At 42.4% G+C, this 21,614-nt stretch overlaps 1 protein-coding gene across 1 annotated transcript in view; it reads right to left on the bottom strand.

The window, feature by feature from the left end:
• APCDD1L (APC down-regulated 1 like) overlaps nucleotides 1-19,275 on the bottom strand; it is a 44,010-nt gene extending 24,735 nt beyond the window's left edge. The window contains exon 1 of the mRNA XM_063297004.1: nucleotides 19,014-19,275. Within this exon, the coding sequence (XP_063153074.1) occupies nucleotides 19,014-19,050 (37 nt within the window). The 5' untranslated portion in view covers nucleotides 19,051-19,275. The remainder of the gene's footprint in view (nucleotides 1-19,013) is intronic.
• Nucleotides 19,276-21,614: the final 2,339 nt, after the last annotated feature.

The raw sequence follows: 21,614 nt of genomic DNA, 5'->3' as shown, positions 1-21,614 counted from the left end.
CACACCAGAGTTCCCCACCAACATATCATGAACACATAGAAAGGTGCTTAGTATGCTGTTAGGACACTGATCCTTCTCATCCCCTAAGGTAGGCAGGAGATTGTCTAGATAATGCTAACATCAAAAGTAGGAACTTTCTACTGATTAAAAAAAGAGGATGACTTATTCAATCACTGAGCTACCATTTCTGCTAGAGATATAGTAGTCTGTTGGCGTGTAGGGATTTGGATGTTTGTCCTTCTGCAGGCAGCCTGATTAATCTGGTTTACTTGCCCTTATACAAATTATAAATGTTTAGAATGAATCATCTTCTATTACTTGATACTCCAGGCCAGGTAGAACACACAGATACCTTCTGTTTAACAAATCAGGTGTTACGGACATTGCTGATGGAGAGGGAGGGGCCCCTCTCCAGGGGGAGAAGCGCAGGCGTCGTTCTGATTCTCTTCAGCTTCCTTTCATGAAATCCCGAAGAGAAACGCCTTAACTTTCTGAGCTTTTCTAGTAGGAATCGCTGATACTTTCTCAGTTTAGCAGGATTCTGTACTACTGTATAGGGTAGAACAATAAACACTAGAGCTAAGCATCTGATCTCAGCGTGGTTCTTAGTCCTAAATCTTGACATCAGGCCTTGGTCCAGGTAGCTTAAAACTATCCACACTATTTGGAGGTGGTTCTCTGGAATTTAGTCAAAAGTCTTTCTCAGTCCTACCTAGAAAGTCCCAACACTGAAACTGAGATCTTAGCATGCACACCAAGTGATTGATTGATTGATTGATTTTCTATCCCGCCTTTATTATCTTTATTAACAACTCAAGGCGGCAAACATACCTAATACTCCTTCCTCCTCCTATTTTCCCCACAACAACCACCCCCTGAGGTGAGTTGGGCTGAGAGAGAAGGACTGGCCCAAGGTCACCCAGCTGGCTTTCATGCCTAAGGCGGAACTAGAACTCACAATCTCCTGGTCTCTAGCCTGTGGCCTTAACCACTAGACCAAACTGGCTCTGTTGATCTTGGTTTCTTCCACATCAAAAGATGGTGCAAGATGCTAACTTGTAAGCCAGTGCTTTTAAACAGGGGGTAATTTAGGCATATCCTGGGGGTATTGGGTCAATTTGTAACTCCTTGATGGTGAGTCAAGTTTGGATCCAGTTTGGGAGTGCTGCTGCTGAGAAACTTGTGTAAAACAAAAGACTCTGGGTTTTTTGTGCGGGTAATAACATTATTTGAGACAAATTAAGAACTACTGCTATAAGCAATGTTCTCTCTAGACATCATATAATTACACATTGTGAACAACTTTGGGGAAACTCTCAAGGACAAAAAGCCAAAGCTATTCATGCAAGATGCAATCTTCTCATAGTAATTCATAGAACACCTGAGGAACATCTTAGTATCACAGAATTCAAAGGGGTTGTTGCTGTTGTTAATACAGACTGCCAATTCCCTAAGGACTCTCAACAATGTATAGATAATACTGTATATAAGAAACAATATACAATAAAAAAGTATACAAAATAAAAGGCCCACAAACTAATGAAAATATATAAAAAATTAAATTAATCACTCCAAACTATAACTAACCAAGACAAAATCAAGGCCCAAATGCCCTCTGGAAGAGCTGTTTTGAGCAGTTGCAGAAGGCAGTCAGGGCAGGAGCCAACCAAATGTCTATTGAGATGCTGTTACAGAGAAGTGGTGTAGCTGAAAAGCATTGCCACTGAGCCTTGGGCCCCTCACTTCCTTAAAGTGAGGCACCAGTGATAGTTTCTCCCAGGTAGATTGAACTGGCTGGGCCAATTCCAATGGGAGACAGTTGTCCTGTAGGTAACTAGGTGGCAAGCCAGGTAGGGCTTTATAGATCAGTACCAACACTTTAAATGGCACTCAGAAGCCACTGGAAACCAGTGCAGCACCCCCAGCACTGCTGTATTACACTCCCACTATCAAATGGCAGTCAGCACATGGGTCGCTACACTGAACCAACCCACCAATTTAGGTTGTGCAGGAATCCACATTAAAGCTTTGCCAGCAGATACTTGTCTAGCCTCCACTTGAACCCATTCAATGAAAGGGAGTCTACCCCCTCTCTGGATCACTGGTTCCACTGTTGAACAGAAGTTTTTCCTAGCATGCAACTGGAATAAGGCTTCCTCTAACTTAAAACCATTATTCTACGTCCAAAGAGACTAGGTCATAGACTTTGCTCATGTGACAGCCTTTCAAGTATTAAAAACAGTAAGATTTCATCCCTCAGTCTTCTTCCCAAAAGAGTGCTTCTGTTCACAGGTTCAGTTTAGCCACAGTCTCAAGACCCACCACTTGAATTTTGAAACACACGTTTTGTTGTTAGGACTGCTTATACAAATGCATTTAAATTTTAAAACAAAAAACCAAACAAGGTAACATTAAGTCTTTTCATCCCATAGGCTTAAATGCATTCTTCCTTTCTCACTATTTATGGGAATGCCAGATCATTGTTACAGTTTGAATTGGAATGCAAATGAACCGTCCAGCTAAAGTAGAGGTCACTGCTTTTCCCACAAAGCAAGAACTGCTAAAAGTCTGATTTGTGAAAATTTCCACAAGAAAAACTAATGGAAAACCCATTGATTTCCCATCAAATTAGAATGCTGCACAGAAAATGGCAAGGATTCCTGGATTCCCTTCCCACCCCACATAAAATATACTTTATTAATTATTTCTATCCCTGAGAATAGCAAGAATATATTTTATATATTATGCAAACAGCGGTCTGGCATTTTCCCCCTGCCAAGTCGATTAGCACAATGGGCTTAGGCATCCAGGAAGCCATCTTATAATAAATAATTGTTGCAGCTCATACAGCTTTACTTAACATAACAGCATGAGATTTGGAGAAATATTTATTCATTTACTTTTTTACATATTTAGTTTTAGCCTGCTGCAGTCCATCAACTCTCAGCAGGTAACAATTAAATATTAGCAATAGCATATCCATGGTACAGTAATCAAAAATAAGTAATTACATGAGAATGGTAACCACAAAATATATCAATAAATATAAAATCAAAAGACAGGGGGAAAAAACAGCAATAAATAACTCGATAGCATGTTCAAGGTTCAAAAGACCTCTTGAGCAATTCAATTTTTAACTATTTCCTAATGCTAAGTAGAGAGCCAGTTTGGTGTAGTGGTTAAGGCACCCGGCTAGAAACCAGGAGACCATGAGTTCTAGTCCTGCCTTAGGCACAAAGCCAGCTGGGTGACTTTGGGCCAGTCACTCTCGCTCAGCCCTAGGAAGAAAAGAATGGCAAACCTCTTCTGAAAAACCTTGCCAAGAAAACTGCAAGAACTTGTCCAGGCAGTCTCCAAGAATTGGACATGAATGAACAGATTTTTAAAAAATTGCTAAGTAAGGTGGGATCTGCACACATTTGAGGGAGAAGAGTAGCAGCGCCACAATGGAGAAGTAACACCTGCAGGCCTATATTCTTCTCATCTCCCCAAAGTGGGGAATCATTAGGAAATGCTCCAGTAACTGGCAGATTAAGATCAAGTGGAGAAGATAGTCCTGAAGATACCTCAGTGCCTAGCACATCTTAATGACATCAAGCTGGGGAAGAATATGTGAACCAGCAAAAAAATCTCCGACTCAGCTCCTCCCAGCTGTACCATGTACTTAGTAGTCAGGGCACAGCTTCTCCATACATGCTGAGGGTCACCATCTTCTCTGCAGACTCTGCAGACCCTCAGTACTGCAAAATATTAGATATCCAAAATATTCAATATCAAAATATTAGAGCCAAGACTTGGCATCTGAGGTAGCTCCAAGCTCTGTTATCAATGTCACTGACTGGCACTGGGAATATGTGCTAAAACTGTAGTTCTTTCCAGGATTGCTGAGGAACTAAAACAGTTTGCTCTGAGAAGGGATTTGAAGCAGTGAGTAAACTGATTTTGAGTGCCCCATTTTGTAAAGAGCATTTATGTCCTCAGTCATCCACATCCTTTTATAATAAGTAAGCCTCATGTTTTTAATGTTATTTACTTATTTTTTCATGTTATTTATTTATATCCCACCTTTATTATTTTTATAAATAACTCAAGGCAGTGAACATACCTAGTACTCCTTCCTCCTCCTATTTTCCCCTACCTGCAGATTCTGAAAGACTATGTAAAACAGTCTTTGCTGTGGCAAAAGAAATGTTCTGAATTTTTCAGATGATGATTGATTCTAGTATATTTGCTTTTTTCCAACCCCCTCACTTCCCATTTTCAACATATAGCTTTATAATTCTGGATGAATCCTGAGAAGCTGTTTTGGGCACAGCTTGGCAGTTCAGCTGGCCCACATTAAGCATGCATGACTTCAGCTGAGCATTTAGAGTATAGTTTCAATGAGAAAAAATATAGATGTTGATATTGATACTCTAAGATAACATGCTGGTGGAGTGCATTAAGCCAGCAGAAAGAAAGAATGCTCTATTTTAATGGACCATAATTTGTTTACAATCATGGCTACTTCAAATTAACAGAACTTATCCATATAAGACACGTGGATGTAATGGGTAGAACAAATAACCTTGAGAAACAGGAGGAAGAGCCACAATCAAGACAACGGTCAGAGATTTGAGTCAAGGGCAGAAATGTAATTTGAGGAAGTGTCTCAGACATGACCCTCCCTAGTTCTCATGAAGATACAGGAAGGGATGGCAAAAGCACACTCAGACTTGCAAGATTCTGTTCTATAACCTTATAATAAAGTAGTATTAGGTTGCGTATCTTTGGTTTTCAAGTTTGGTCTACCTCATAGGGTTGATAGTTGAGCAAGGTATCATCCCAATATCTAATGCAAGTACTGCCAATCTACATCATGGAAAGACTCAAGGTAGCTTGCACAGGTCGATGAGATCATCAGTCAGGGCCAGCACAAAGGGTCCACCAGACCAGCTCTGCAAAGATGGCTGGCAACAAGGAAGAGTGTTGGGCAGAAGTTACATAAGCAAGCTGTATATGATATGTTGCTGTCCCAGGGTCACTTAAGCTTACAGGTTCCCTGTTGTGTGACATGTGTGGTTTTGGCTTAACTGTGTAAACTCAGCAATTGTGGTTCATAAAAAAAAAAAACCCTAGCCCATTATTCCCTAAAAAGGCTGCCGGAAATTAAGAACTTTTCAACACCTACGCCCTGGACTATATTATTTATTTAAGGAAGTTTTTATTGTATTTTTAACTAGTATTTATTCTTGCTTTTATTGCAAACCGCCCAGAGTTGCTCAGTGAGTGAGATGGGTGGTGACTAAATTCGGAAAGAAAGATGGAAGGAAGGAAGGAAGGAAGGAAGGAAGGAAGGAAGGAAGGAAGGAAGGAAGGAAGGAAGGAAGGAAGGAAGGAAGGGACTCACTCCATGCCATGAGTAAATCTGTGCCTCAGTGTAGCGGATTGTAGAGATAAAGTTGACAAAGGAATGCAAACAGCATCAGCAGAACCATTAAGACACAATATGAGAGAATGTAAATGACAACATAATCCTGGAAAGGAGGAAACATGAGAAAAAGACTCAAAATAACCCTGCCTTGATTCTCTTTGGTATAAGAAAAGCAGTCAGAAACTCTCACAGGCTTTCAAGATGCTGTTATTATACCCTACAGCAGTGTTTCTCAGCCTCAGCAATTTTAAGATATGTAGACCAGTGACCAACTGCCAGAGTTGAAGTCCACACATTTTAAAGCTGCTGAGGTTGAGAAACACTGCCCTGCAGCAATAGAGTCCCTGTAGTTCTTGTAGTGTCAACTTCCTGGCTTGGCCTACTTTGAAGGGCTGATACTTGGGCAGTTTGGTTTTGTCTGTGGAGCCAGCAGCAAAACTTGGGCCAAACCTGACCACTACAGGTCATAATAGCACTATATACACTGAGTCAATTGACTCCAGCCAGCCCAACTTTACAGCTCATTAATACAACCCATGGATTACAGCAGAAGGTTGCAAATGAATATTAACTGAAGATAGCATCCTAGATAAAGGAGGTCATATGGTGTGACTGGATCTGTGGGAAGCTAAGTCTTTTGGCCACTCCTGCCTCAGTCAGCAGTCGTGCTCCCATACCACCGTTGGCCTAGAAAGCTGAGTTGACTTGCTTGTGGCTCAACTGGGGTCTACCACAAATTGCAAGATGTCAGTTTCACACATGTAAACACTGGAGCTCCACATAGCTGAGGAACAGGCCATTCTCACTGGTGGGAATGCCTTCAAATTCCTACCTCCCACATCTTTGGCTCTCCTTTTGCCCTACAGCTGCTAAACCACTGTGGCACCATGATTTTGCCCTAAGCTTGCACCAAGCTTCAGAACAGTAGGTAGAAGTTTGCAAAGAATGGCCATTTCCCCCCCACCCAAAACAAATGCAGCAAGGGAAGGATGGGGACTCCCATTTTTGCACTCCCCAGAGAACTCAGCCCCTTTGGAGTTACAAGTTACTACTTACAGGCTGAAGATTTGTGAAGTGTTTGGCCAACAATGACAGTGGCTATGTGGAGGTGCCCTACATAGGAAAGACAGAAATGAGAGAGATGGTGTTCTTCATGTGGGAAATGATCAAACTATTTTCACACTTCTGCCAAAAATAACAGCAACAATTCTCTGCAGATAGACCACATGACACAAGAGGACAAGATCTGAGTCAGCAGATCTCACCCCAGTCTTGCTTGCTCCAGTCTTCTCATGGTTTTTTTGTAAAGTCTTAGCTTATTCACCTACCACTGAATTCAAACTGCTATCACTGGGACATATTTCACCTGTCCGATCTGCTGAACTGCAAATCTATTTAGCCCTTCAGAAATATGCTTTGGCCCAGCTTTCCCCAAACTGCTATCTTCCAGATGTTTAACACTACAACTCTTACCATCCTCAAAAACCTTGACCACAGTTGGAATAATGGTTGTGGCTAATACATCTTCAGGGAACCAGTCTGAAGAAGGCTGGTTAGCCTCACCACCTTTCTGAAGCTAACCCATCAAAGGTTTGCAATACTTTTTGAGTTCTTGGTCCTGCAGGGAGGCATTAGATCAATCAAAGAACAAAGCTCATTTTGGAAATAAGCCCAGTTCATTTCAAGCCATTAACTTCTGTTTGAGCTGAATATATATCTGTACTATGTCTCCCTGAAATCCAAATACTCATTGATCAGTGACAATTTCCAAGTATCACCAGGGAAAACCCACAAAGAATGACCATGCTACATTTTAGTGACGATGGATGGAAAAGCTATGTAAACATCCCACATAACAGTAATAACTACAGCTGTGCAACTTCTTAGAAGAGATGCTTTGGAACATGTGGGAGAACCCCCAAAGTACCTCTTTTTGAATATTTAAAGCAGTTCCATCTTTTCCTGGGGTCACACAACTGCTTTATAGGCTCTCTTCCAGCCATCTCTGTATGTGTGTTCATGCATCGGCAGTTGCTTCACTTGGGGAAAAACCAAGTTCCAAAACACCTACTTCTAACTATTTGTACAGCCCTAGTAATAACAACTCTAATGTCGCCAATGTTCGTCTCCTGTTCAGCACTTAACCACTCTTCGTTGGAAACACCACCAATAACATGGCCAAAATTCTATCTAATCTTTCATTAAGTAGTGGAATTCCAGTGCGCTATACCAACTTTTTTTATGCAAGCCAGACCATCTTAACATAAAAGAACCCACACTGTTTATTTAATCCTTATAATTTCATGTCTGAAAAACATTTGGTACAAACTGGTTAACAGTTGTGCATTATTATTTCATGTGGAAAAGAATTAAATGAAACAACACTGAACAAACAAATCACATTTAATAAGCATAATGCACACTTTCCAACTGCTGCTCATGTTTAATTTGGACGTCTTTTTATTCATATATTTTACCCTTTAAAAACAATTTCATGCAGAGAAAAGCATGAAATGATGAATGGGCTTCCTTTGGATCTTCTGATCTGAAGCTGGTTGTTCTTCACTCTGAGGACAGTTTATGATCAGAACAAAGAATAGGGATACAGCTAAAAAAACCAGTATTCCTATAAAGTAGATTGGGAGAGATGCAAATATATTGTGGTTTTTCGATTTTTCCTCACAAGTGTAGATTGATGAGTAAGTAGATTTTTAAAAACCAAAAATTGCTAGGAAAAAAAATTCCTACTACTGGAACCCTTATTCTAGGAAGGTTACATCTGGCAGAACAAAAGTTTGGAAACTGATTTGGCTCTCACTGACTTCCTTAATTTCCTGAACAATATAGACCGTATCATATTAATACTGAACTCATCATCGGAGTTTCAATCTCCATGTAGCCAAAACAGCACCATTATACGCTGGAGGGGGTATCAACATGCCGGGTGGGTGGGGGTACCTTTCTGCTTGGGGGCAAAAAGGTTATGGAAAACTGATGACCGTTCGAAAGGAGCAAAGGGGAGGGAAACTGAATAGCATATTCTAGAAAAGGGCATGGGTGACAGGTTGGCATCCTGAATATTTGTTCCCTGCAATATAAATAACCAAGCCAGATATAGTTGAAAACCTGAGTTCTGCTTGGAGTAAGAAGTGTGGATGAAATTAAGGAAGAGCTAGTAAATTAATGCAGCCAACAAACACAAAATACTTTTCCTGGCCTGTCCCACATCAGCAATCAAGTGGAAATAGCATCTGTCTAGTATTCCCTCTTTGTACCAAAAAGGCACATCAAGAGTGGGTTAAGCTATTCAATTCCCCCAAGCATGGGTTTACCATTTGATTTTTGCTTGAATGTACTGTAATTGCTATCTTCATGTTTAGCTAAATAGGCAGCTTAGTTCATATTTACAAGTAAGGGCCAATTAATTAAAATCAGCCTGTATACTCTGCTGTGGTTGAGCTACAGCTGGCATGAAAAAACCCAACAGATGTTCCAGCAATGGCAAAAACTCTATTTGTCTATCAGTACTCGCACCAAAACTCTGAACAGTATTTCCACTTAAATCATGAGAGCCAGCGTAGTATAGTGGTTAGGGTGCTGGACAGCAGGGAGACCCAGGTCCTATTCAGCCCTCAGCCACAGAGTCTCACTGGGTGACTTTGGGCCAGTCAACCTGTCCTAGATCAAAAGACAGTTAGAGTGGCTCAGGTGTCACACTAGGAGTGGGGAGACCCAAGTTCAAATCCACTCTCAGCCATGGAAGCTCCCTGGGTGACTGTAGGCTGTTGTTCTCACTCTCAGTCCAACCTATCTCACAGTTAAGGGAAAAAACTGTAGGAAGAGGGAGCACTGTATGCACTACTTGAAGCTCAAAAAAGAAAGGGAGGATATAAATTTAATAAAATACACAACACAACAAAGTCAAAGACCATTATGCCATACAAATGAGAATGGGGTCAATGACGTTACCTTCCTCAGCCTGATAAGAATTCTGCACCACAACTCCTGCAGTCTAAGCTAATAACCATGATGGCAAGGGAATTATTGGATCACAGAGTGGGCCAGGTTGAAAAAGCCATTTAAACTCCTTTTTCATCTTTGTGGAATCTCTTTCAATCCTGTTGTTTTGGTCCTACCAGAGGCAATATTTTGTATATAAGCAAAAGAAAATGATAATGTTGAGTACCACTGAAATATGGAACACTGGGAGAAACATAATATTCTGAAACCCCCTTCATCACAGTCAAAGATGAGTCCTAAAAAGTATATAGCCAAGATGAAAAAGTTTACTCATTTACTCCATTTCTATTACCTGCCTTTCTGTTCAAGTTCCCAACCTCGTGCTCCAGGGCTTTGATGAAGCAGATCTCCAAGCCAGCTTGCAGCGTGTAAGGGAAGTGAGACTTGGTGTTGAGTGCATATATGCAGGTGGGAAAGAATGGCTGTTTCCTTCTTTCTAACTTGCCACTCTCTGATAATGTTATTTTTGAAACTTTCAGATAAAAATCTAGAGCTCAAAATGAAGTGTGAGGCAATAAGGTCCAGCCACCAGCAATCTTGTTGGATGGGTGCACTGGGCTTAGTGTAGGCCCGTCTTTGATCTGGCATCCACACGTTTCTCTTTGAATGCAGCCAAAAAAAACCCTTTAAATGTCAACTTGAGAAGCCAGTTAAAGCTGAAAACTTACTGACTGAACTTGCCAACCATATTGTTTTCTAAACATCATCTCACCAGTATAGTTAGTGCTTTCCAGAAAATAACCTCCGATGCAGATGTCTAAAAAAATTTTTTTTTAATCAAATTACTACTACTTAAATTTAATAATTGCAAAGGATGCAGTCACTTTGCCTCTTACAAGAAGAGTAATTTCTGAGTAGTTTCTGTACTGACAATTGCCACATCATCAGTCTCACAGGCACAGGCCAAAAGATGATGTCCATTTATATAACATACGTTCCCAAACTGAGAGAACACATGTTGGGAAGTATGGAAGATTCAGCTCACACCAACAGCTTGTTTCCTTGAAACCACATCTCCACTCCTAGAAGTGTTTATCCAGGACTGGACTAGCAGGTAAAATGACATGACTAAAAATGGTGGAGGGAAGATGAAGTATCTCATGCCAGTTCTCCCATTATTTATGACACAATGGCAACACATGTCTGGAGAAAATTCTTTACACTGTCTCAATAATCAGATTTATTACCGGGAAAAAGAGGTTAAGTTACAGAATCTCGGAAACCAGATAGCCTCCATTTACCAGTGAGTATGTTAAGGCACAGCTTTCTTGATGACTTTGATCCTTTTCCTAACTACCTCTTGATGCAGTTGAAATGTTGTTAACCATGTGTCTGATCAGGAGGAAGGAATGAACAACTCTTCTGGTCCCACAATATTTTGCAAGTGTCCATTCCCTTTCCCAGGCTCAGAGAATTCCAGTACAGGGGTATGACTCCAACTTAAACATAGAAAATAGAAAAATAAAAAGATCACTCTTTATAAAACACTTCCAGCGCATGTAGGACTGTGGTTACTGGTTGCATTGTGGCTTTAAGGAGGTCCAGATTGATAGATACCAAACTGTGTGAGATGCAGTAAAATGACTGCTATTAGTCTTCCACAACCAGCTTCCTTTCAGAGAATTTGGCTGTACAATCTCTAGAATTGCCAGCTAGCCCATACTGTGGCCTCCACATACCTCAGGGGACTATGTTGGAGAAAATAGTGAACCAGTCTTTTCTTTCTTTCTTTTGAAGAGGACAGGGCAATTGTCCCAGGCCCCATGGAACATATTTAAAATGTTTTCCAATGGACCGATACTTTTCCTTCAAGCAGCAACACTGAAAATTTGTGATAATATTCCTTTAATAATCATTTAATCCTTTTATAATGACTGTTTTTATTTATTCAGTGTTTTTACCTCATTGTCGTACAGTATGCCACCCAGAATCGCCTTGTATGAGATGGGCAGCCATATAAATGTGAACAATAAATAAACAAAATGGTTAAAGTTCAGTTATTTTGGTATTTTCTCCTGCACTTCTACCACTCAATCTCTCTGAATCCTAAACAAGGCAGGGAAAGTCTGCAGGGGGCGCCTTCTGGAAATTATCCCAACCCTTTACAGTACCAGCAACAGCCACAAGAGGCTTCCGTATTTTCTTCTAGCATAGCAATGTGTTGTGTGTGTGCATGTGTGTTGTGTGTGCATATGTGCACACACACACACTTTCTCCCCAGGGTCTAATCAGATGAGTATAAATGTGTTTTTCTGTGTCTGCATGTGGGAGGGCCTCCAATCAAGCAGCTTGCATAGGTGTTCCTGTCTGTGTTTGTTTCTGCTATCCCCTCATGTTGCATGTGTGTGTGTTTGTATGGATACATGTCCTGGGAAGCAGACCTTGCACTGGGTCACATGACCAGGAAGTAGGAGGGGGGGGCTTCAAATGAAGCAATCACCAACGTTCTGACTTCTGCTGCATTGGCTCCTGTTTTCATATAGAGTTTTGCTTGACTCTTCCTGGGTCAAGGCATTCAAGAATATATGCTATGTATAAAATATTATTGGCCCTTTGTAAGGTCTTAAAAACCTGGATGTTTTTTCAGGCATTTGAAGCGAGAGGTTTAAATAGCCCTGTGGGTGGATCTTCCTTGTCCTTGCCTAGTCTAATTGAAAACGGAATGATTTTCAGATCCCAGGCACATGTTATGTTATTACTACTACTTTGGATTATTGTTTTGGATGCTTATTTTCTAAATTATTCTGTTAGCTTTTGGTTTAAATTATTTGTGTGCTGCCTAGAATCACTACTGTGAGCTGGACAGCTGTGCACATTGTTTAAATAAATAAATAAACTGCTGCTCCCTTGGGATTAATTAACTGGGGGGAAATTTTCTGGATTTTCTTTTCTCCACAGACCTTGGCCAAATCAAGCCCATTTTCAAACTCAATCTTCCTTTTGCTTTTCCAGCCACACCCATTTAGATCCTATTCTGTCTTCAGAGAGTTATCCTGCAGTCAAACAGGCAGAGTCCCAACCCCACTTTACATCATTTCTTTCCAACGTTCTGTTCTGTTGCAAAGAATAAAAAGTCCTGAATCTATTAGGAAAATGCACTATTTGAATGAGTCCAGAATGCTGCTTATAAACTAAAATCACTAGATTTTAGTACACATAGACGTGTGTGTATCCATCCGTCCATCCGTTCTACTCTAATAAGTAAGCTCTGAAGCATTCTCAGTATTAAGTGATTGTGTTCTAAACAGTTGCTGGTTAAAAGCCTGATTCTTCAAACTGTCTGGGTTTATATCACATGCTAAACCAGTGTTTCTCAACCCCAGCAACTTTAAGATGCTGGCTGAGGAATTCTGGGAGTTGATGTCCACACATCTTAAGTTTCTGAGGTTGAGAAACATTGTGCTAAACCTTAAACTCATCTTACGAAAAGGTAAATCCTATAATCACTTCACGTGCTACGCACATATCATAGCTTAACATGCTGACTTGGTTCACACAACATGCTATGACAAAACCCAAGCCCTGCAACACAATGAACCACAACCCACAATACAAACCCATTTAATTTTAGTATAGCACCTTATCTCAACCCAGACAAGCTACTGTTTCTTCCACCTACTGCCAAAGAATGTAAGGAGAGGTAAAAAAAAAACCCCTGAAACAATAAACTTCTATTTTAAAATTCAGCCAGCTCAAAGTAATTAGCACAAAACCGCAGTGCACAGCAGCATGTACAATAAAATCACATCAGTTAAAAACTATTTGAGAGAAGTGGTTCTTCCAAGCCCATTCTGAATGCCAGGAGTTAACCACACACCCCTCGTGAAGAAGTTTCATGGAAGAGGACCCACCACAGATGCTAAGAAAGAAAACAGCAGGCAGAGAAACTACATAGCTTAATATTGGTCCCATGTTTTAAAAAACACACACATGGAAAGCTGGTACAGATTCCAGGATGGTTTTTATGCCAAGCAACATTTTTACATACTGGGGGAGAGGATCCTTAAAAGTACAGCAAGTTGCCTACATTTCTACAGCCCAAGAAAACTGTACCAAGTAACTTGCTTTCTCATATACAGTAATACATCAGAGGCTCAACCCATGTTCCCAAGTCAACCTGCTTTCTTTGATTTGGTAATTTGTACAGCTCCCCATTTTATCTTTATTTAGATGTAACAATAACACAAAATCACAGAGATTTCTAGCTAATTGTTTCCAAGCATCTTCCTTCAACTCTGCCCATCAGCAGGAATAGCTAAATTTACCAAACACTGATGAGGAAGTCACTCCCACTGGGAAGAATAGTGAATCAAGACAATTAACTAACATAGGTAGGTGTGAAATGTTGAAAAATGCCAGAATTCTCAGCAATTTTCATGTACCGTCACAGGTGCATATGACCAATATATCTCATTTTAGTCCCAAGCAGCCAGTTACCAGTTCACCGTCCACTTTATTGACTGGACAAAAAGACTCCATCTTTCCCTTGGTTCCTCTCTTTCCTTGGCATCTCATCAAGTTCACCACTGTGGTTCTCCCCCAACCCAACCTGTCTGAGCTTCCAGTCTTACCTGCCAGCTCTCTCACCTGCATCAAAATAATTTGCCACAGATCTTGCAACCTCCACCACTACTCCATATCCCAGATGCAGCATAAACTCATTCTTAGTTTCAAGACCCTCCAGAGTGTGCAACCCATCAAAATGCATTCACACTCACAAGAGTAGGGCGTGAAAAGAGCTTGCTTTTCAAACTCTGATACAACCAGGCCTACAAGCTACGCTATTTCCACTCCAATGGTGATGTGAAGACAAGAGTTCAAGGCCGCCACGCACCAAGTAACTGAAGTGATACAGTTATTATCTAAAGCCAGGATAGCCTACCTATATTTTAAAGAGTTAACCTCACTCCACTCTAAACCCTGCAAGTGATCAGTGCACACATTTGACAAGAGCCATCTGTCCTTTATCAACAGTTTTTTCTTCCATCAGAAACAATGAGATGGATGCCCACCGCCTACTGCTTGTTTCAGCTGCATCCACCAGTGGCATACAATGCATCTCTTTCAATGGAACAAATGTTGCCCACCTTTGATCTAAAAAGACGATCAACCCTAACACCAATAAGTCCAGTTTCTATTAATTATCCGACTGCCTAGGTCTACCATTGCCCATCAGTCTTCTGCATCCTTGAATGACTCTCTGTTCTTGCCCCCGATGCCTCAAAGTCCCTCTCAGAAGACCTACGCTAAGCCTGAGCAACATGCAACTCACATGCCATTCAGGCCCTCCCTGTGGCGGTTTGGAGGCTAAATTCTCTGTTGTGGGCTAGGAAAATATAAATATAGGTGGGCTAGGAAAGCAGGTGCCTTCAGTTGTCCTGCACCTATTTCCCTTTAATAAATACATAAATAACCCCTAACCACCACCCGTTATCAATGGGACAGAAATTCTCACCCCAACCATACATAACCCCCAGCCCATCTACCAAAGGAGCCATTATTAATATTGCTGTTCTCTAATGAAAGTGCAGTTCTCACAAAGGACTACATCAGGGTTCCGCAACCCTGGCAGCTCTAAGCTGTGCAGACTTCAACTTTGCTGGCTTTGCTGGCTGGGGAATTCTGGGAGTTGAAGTCTGCATAGCTTAGAGTTGCCAAGGTTGAAGAACCCTGGACTACATGACTTATTTTGTAAATCCACTAGCTTTATAAGCAGCCTTTAAATATGAGGGGAGGGTGAGTAGATGAGTGAATGTATCTATCTGACCACTTAGAAGTGTAGCATGAAGCCCTAGATCTTGTCCTTTTCAGAACAATGAAGCTCGCAAAGGCATTGCTTAGCATGTAACATTCAACCAGGACAAAAAGAAATCATACGCTGAATGCCTATACACATTCATTAGCAGCATTTGAATATCTGCTCTGTTTAGGCACCAGCCAAACATAGCCTCAACTTTAGTTTAGCTGCTTAAGTGTCCAACCATTTAAGAGTTTACTGACAAATATCTCTGAAACCCTGTCCTACTGTGTTTGAAAGTGCACACAGAAAAGCTTTGTGTTTCAAAAACTAAAAAGGTGGAAGCTTACAGTTTAGGGTAAGTCCGTGGCCTGTAGGCATGGTTTACAATCAAAAGATCTGTATACAGGAATTGAAATCTCCCAGATTTAATTTTAGAAGGAAGGAATGAAGGCAGTGCTTGGGGGAAGCCAAAACATTGCACAAACAAGAGCATGGGACAGTAAACCTGATTTTGAACTGCTTTGATGTCATATTATCAAATCCTTGGTGTTGAAAAATCATTTTGATGCTTCAAAAACTAGCAGGTCACTGAGAAGGCTAGGCAAGTAGGCATCTCTGTGACACATTAGTCTTCTACAGACATATTTATTGCTTTATCTGCTATTGATGTGGATTATGACCACAACAACAAAGACCACTTTCTCTCAGGCCATCTTAACCTTCTACCTGGATCTAATATGACATATGGAAAATTGCTTCCCTTTTATTTATTTAATTTATATCCCATCTTTTGAACAGGAACTCAAGGCAACGTATGTAGTGTTCCCTTTTCCAGCCTCTCCCCACAACAATGATCCTGTGAAGGAGGCTGGGTTGAAAAAGAGTAACTGGTGCAAAGATGCCCAGTTTCCATGGCTGTGGGCAGAACCTAGATCCCTCCACTCCTAACCCAGTGCCTTGGCCACCACACCACAGTGCTTCTCTCTTAGCCACCAGTCACATTGTTACCAAATGTGTTGAACTCCAGCTTTTAAAATGTGAATATCAGTAAGCTCAAATTCTGTATAAGCCCAGAAGTCTATTATTAATGCATTTTATTTATTAATTCAATTTGTGTGGCCACCCATCTCAACAAGTGACTCTAGGCTCCATCTCTATACCTCCCTTTCCAGACTAAGTAAATGAATGTCAGCCATGTTCGGGCGGCTTTTCCGATTTTACAACCCTTGCCAGGGAATGTCATGTTTATATACATGAATGTCAACTATCATCAACATTTGAGCAACTAGCAATTTTCCTCTGCCTCATGAATGCCCACTGTTTGCATACAAATATTCTTCTTTATATAGCCGGGCATGTCTTTTAGATATTCTGTTATACTAAGAACATTTTCACATAGCTGAAAGCTATAAAGTACAAATACTGCAAGCACTGGAAGAGATTGCCGGGGCAGAGGAAAAAATGCACACAAAGAGAAGGGCAAAACCCCAATCTTAAAAATCCTCATTCATTCAAACACGCCCAGTACCGGACAATAATGGGAAAGGATGATAGCAATGTCCCCCCACCCCTCAAAAAAGTCTTCCCACTCAGAACAGTTCTTCCACACAAACTTTAGGTGTTTCATTAAACTCAGCAGCCACCTCTACTTCATTACTGAATCTGTTATTTTATTAGCTGCTCGCAATGGGAGCTCCTTTTCGAAGCCAGACCCTAACCCCAGCAAACATAAGCAGAACCCTAACACATGGTTTGTGTGTGCCTGGAACCCTTTCCTTGTAATATAAAATCTGCAGGCCAAGAGACCAGTGACTTGGGATTTCAAAGGAAAAGAAAAAAGACCAAACAGCACAAGAAAATAATATTTTTCCCACTGAAGAAAATCATCCATCTGGTGAAGGAAGTTCCTCTCCACAAAAAACAAAAAAACAAAAAAAAAACAACCCCTCAGGATTAGGATTTGTGTTTATACCACCTCCAGACTCTTTGCTATAAGCTACCATTGGTTATTGTGGCCACTCTTCTGGAATTGGCCCCAGATGCCTTGGTCAGACTGGAGAAAACCATCCAGGCTTAAAACTTCAGCCAAGCCTCATCCAGGCTACCCACAGGGCCTGCTGTCAGCCCCAGAATGTGGGAAGGGAGAAGGAAGAACAGAATGGCTTTGAATATGACATTGTCTTAGATTTAGCCCGCCCCCCCTCGCCATCTGGTATTCTGGGGGCAAGAGGCACAGGAAGCATTATCTACTCTGGGCAATGGAGAGGCGTGTTGGATCCTTTTCCTGGTTCTCTATCCATCCCGCATTACAAATAGGAGCCCAGGTGGCTCAGCCTACGCAGGAAACAGATTTATTAACTCCGGCAGATTATGCTACTTTTGGAGATGATTCCCCATATTCCCAAGGGCACAATACTGTGAAGAAGCATCCTTTAAAAAAGGAAAAAAAGAGTGCTAAAAGCAGGGAACAATGTTGCCAAGATCTCTTAAAAAGGTGGTGAAGGGAAGTCTATGTTCATCCCAAAGAGAGATTTGCTCTTGAGAACTGCACCCATGATTAACTTTTGCCTGGCATTAGTGGTCTCCTGGCATCCTCAATGTAAGTGGTCAGCTGTCATTCTTTTGCCACTTAATTCTGTTCAGAATTTACTTTTTTAAAAAAGGCAAGAAAGTCGACATTCTCCCACTCTCTCAGTACATACCTGTGGCTAGGGAGTTAGGGTAACTGAAATTAAGGGCAATGCTCCTCCTAGACCAGTATTTCTCAACCTTGGCAACTTTTAGACATGTGGACTTCGACTCTCAGAATTCCCCAGCATGGCTGGCTGGGGAATTCTGGGAATTGAAATCCACACATCGGAAAGCTGCCAAGGTTGAGAAACGCTGCCCTACACTAATTAATGGAATAGCAGCCAAGCAAAATGGCTCATCAGCTGGTACCCCTATTTCAGTTTTTTGCAAACAGGTGTATTCAGCTTCTCCCACTTCTGACTGCATTATATACTACCCCACAAAGAACAACATGCTTTGAATTAATCAGGAGGAACCACTACTTTCTAACTGCACAGCATGCACAGTCATTATCACGGATCGCCATCCCGGTCTCCAAACACCGTTGGGAGTGGATTTCCCTTTGTAAGGATAACCATCTCGGTTTACTAAAGCAAAACTAATAGAAGCTTTGGTGCCATCTTGAAGGTCAACACATTTATTTTGACATAAACTTTCACAGATTACCCACTAAACATGCCCTTTACAGTACTGCTTTTCCTGGTTTCCAGGTAAGCGGCCTTCCACTGCAGTCTTGGAGGAATTCAGTGGCTAGTTTCTCACAACACGCTTCAACCTTAAACTTCCCCAACCCCGTTTTAGACTAGACCAGCGCGTGGTACAAGTCCAACTAGCGGAGACTTATCTTCTGAGTAGTCATGAACGGGACCGCTTTGCTATTCTGGCAGCGCGTTAAACATCGTAGTGTGAGGTTAATTATCCGCGTTAGGTAACCTCTCGAGAAAGGTGACCAATTCTCCGCAGCGCGATCTCCACCCTCTCCTCGACGGCAACCCATCGAGAAAGTTGCACGCGTGACCCCTTCCGACTCACGCTCGGTTGGATCAAACCTTAGCGTTTCTACGGGGCCGATAAACCAGGGCCCGTCCCCGGCAACCCACAGTTCGCTGCGTTCGAAAAAAAAATCACTTTCCCGAAGGTAGTCAGCAGCCCCGGTTTCAACTCGACGCCAGGGACGCTAGTTCCGGGCCGGGTCAGGTCGTCTAACCGCACTCCCAAGCAACACGCTCCCCAAACTTAGCAAGCAGCCCAGCCTGGCGTAACTCTCACCTACGAAGAGGGCCACGAGACCCCAGGGTGGGAGCATGGCCAAAGCGGAGCCTTCTCTTCTTCGCCAGCCGACCCCGGAAAGAGCAGAAGGGCAAGCAGCAGCCGCGGGGACGCTCAGCGCGCGCTGCCTCGGCAGGGAAGCCAACTGGGGTCCATGTGCCGCTGCGGAGCGGGAACCGGGAACGGAGGGGAACCCCGGCAAAGGAAGAGGCCGAGGGTCGCTCTGTCGGCCGCTGGCTCCGAGAGAGAGAGAGAGAGAGAGGAAGAGAGCGAGAACCGAACGCAGCCCGCGCCGCCGCCTCTTCCAGCTGCACAGCGCGCTCCTTTGCCGCGAGCCCCGTCTGCGGAGAGCTCGAACGCCGCTTGGCAGCTCCCCGGGCCCCGCGCCAGAGGAGGTGGAGACTCCCCAGCGCACCCGCCCAACGGGCGCGGGGCGCCGTCGCCAGAGCTCTTCCCGGGGCCAGCAGGCGGAGAAGGGGAAGGTGCCCCGCCGGCCTCGGCGCGCGCGAGCGGCGGGATAGTCAGCCGGGTCAGGTAAATGCCCGCAGTTGCGTTCCCACGCTAGGCTGGGTTAGGGTTTTCGTGGCCTAGCGTCTTGCTCGAACCCAGCCCGTTGGGTTAGTTTGGGCAACGGACTGCGCGAACCCAGAACACGTGCAGAGCATTCAGGGAACAGTAGAAGGCAGCACGTATGTGTCTGTATGGGGAGGAAGAGGGCGGGTGGCGCTCTCGGCTGTCGAAGGAAGGCGATCGGCAGCTGCATTTCAAAAAATCCTTTGTACCGCGGGGTATGGGCAAAAAAGTCAAAATGGCAGCGGTGAGCCATGTTTTCATAGATATTGTGAAGATTTCCAGATGTGGTCATTACAGGGGAAGCCACCTTGCTGTTAGGACACCATTCCTTACGTTTCTGTTAAAAGCCCTTTTCTAGTTGTGAAAGTGAACGGGTAGAATGGCAATCATGTCTCACAGTAGTTCTGATGGTTGATTGGTAGGTTGATTAGTGATTTTTATGGGCGGGAAGACAGTAATGCTCACTATTGTAGAGACTGGGAGGGGGACAAGGCAACATGTCAGGGCATGTTGCTTATATAAACAGGCAAAATCGATCTGGATAGATTTTTGTTTCACAGGGACCATGAACCTGACTGAAAGGATTTCTTTGGGGTTTGCTGATGAGGTTGCTTGCACTCCTAGGTAGGGTGCATCAGAGGCCGAATGAAGGGTGGTTTGTGGCCAGGAGTTGGGAGGCATGATCAAGCATAAAAGTAGAGAAACTGACTGTCCAGAAGCTCCAGCATTGCCCTCCCCACCCCACAAAAAAAGACTAGTTTTGCTTCAATTCCAGAAACAACAACTCAGCTGTGAAAATGGGCCAACATCACAACAACTCACAAGCAAGTGTAGAGCTGATCTGGAAGCAGCCCAAAGAATGTGTATGAGCCCAGAGGCTACAGGGGTGAGCAATAGAAAGAAGGAACCTTAATACATCTCTCCATTATTTATTATTTATTTATTAGTTAAATTTATATTACTAATAATATAAATTATAGAGAAATATTACTGCTGTCTACACATGAGACATGGGAGATAGTTTAAAACAATTTTCCATAGCCCTGGGCCTTCCAATTGGGCTGAATTGTGAACCCTATAAACTCCAGCCAGACTTGCAGTTTGTGTATTACAGAAGTAGTCCAATGCATCTGGACAGCACCAGGGTGTGCAAAACATGGCTATAGAAGAATGCAGGTAGATATCCCATTGCAGTCTTCATGTATTATACCCACTGATCAAATAATTAACCATGCTGTATTAACATTACCTAAGGCTATCAGGAGTCATACTAACTCAAGACTTTAACTTGAGTCAAACTCAACTTCTGGTGACTACATCAATGTAGCTTTTGTGATGACAGCAACATGGAAGTGGTTTGTCATTGCTGTCCTCTGGGATGTTGGTGGATTTTTTTTTTTAATGTGGTTTGAGTTTTTTACTACCCAGTCTGGCCAACAGCTTTGGGATTCTCAGGTGGTTCCCCCATCCAAGTGCTAATCAACATTTAACCTCTTAATGTCCTAGATAAGCCAAAGTTGTCTCAGGTCTGCCACTTACTGAGACTCTTAGCTTGCACATACCATTGCAGCTTAATCCTTAGGAGAGATTTTCTGTTGTAGAGCTCAAACAGGTAAATATCCCTAGGTTATATCAGGGTATTGGGAAAATGGCAGCAGCTGGGGCCAGGTCTCATGTTTTGGCTTACACATGAGCAACAGCCATCCTGTCTTAAGGATTAGAATCCGATGATAGATCACACTGCTTTTATTTTATCACCACCACTCCCCACAACTTTAGCAAGAACAGAATGTTCTACTGCAACAGATCATCTAATAGTTGCTCAGTATCTTTCAATAAAATATTTTAAAATATCCTAGGACCTACAGCATCTTGGTCATGATCCATATCTGGTTCTTCTCTCATGAATCACGTTATTTTAATCAAATCACCAATGGTGGATACTAAATGTAGTGAAAGGCATGCAGAATACAGTTGATGAACCATGCAAGGTTGGGGGTTGGCTGGAAATATGAATTGGAAGGCACC

This window comes from Candoia aspera, chromosome 3, assembly GCF_035149785.1.
Source record: "Candoia aspera isolate rCanAsp1 chromosome 3, rCanAsp1.hap2, whole genome shotgun sequence".
Classification (NCBI taxonomy): Eukaryota; Metazoa; Chordata; class Lepidosauria; order Squamata; family Boidae; genus Candoia; species Candoia aspera.
Note: the sequence above shows the minus strand (reverse complement) of the source record. Positions and strands in the feature narration are given on the sequence as shown.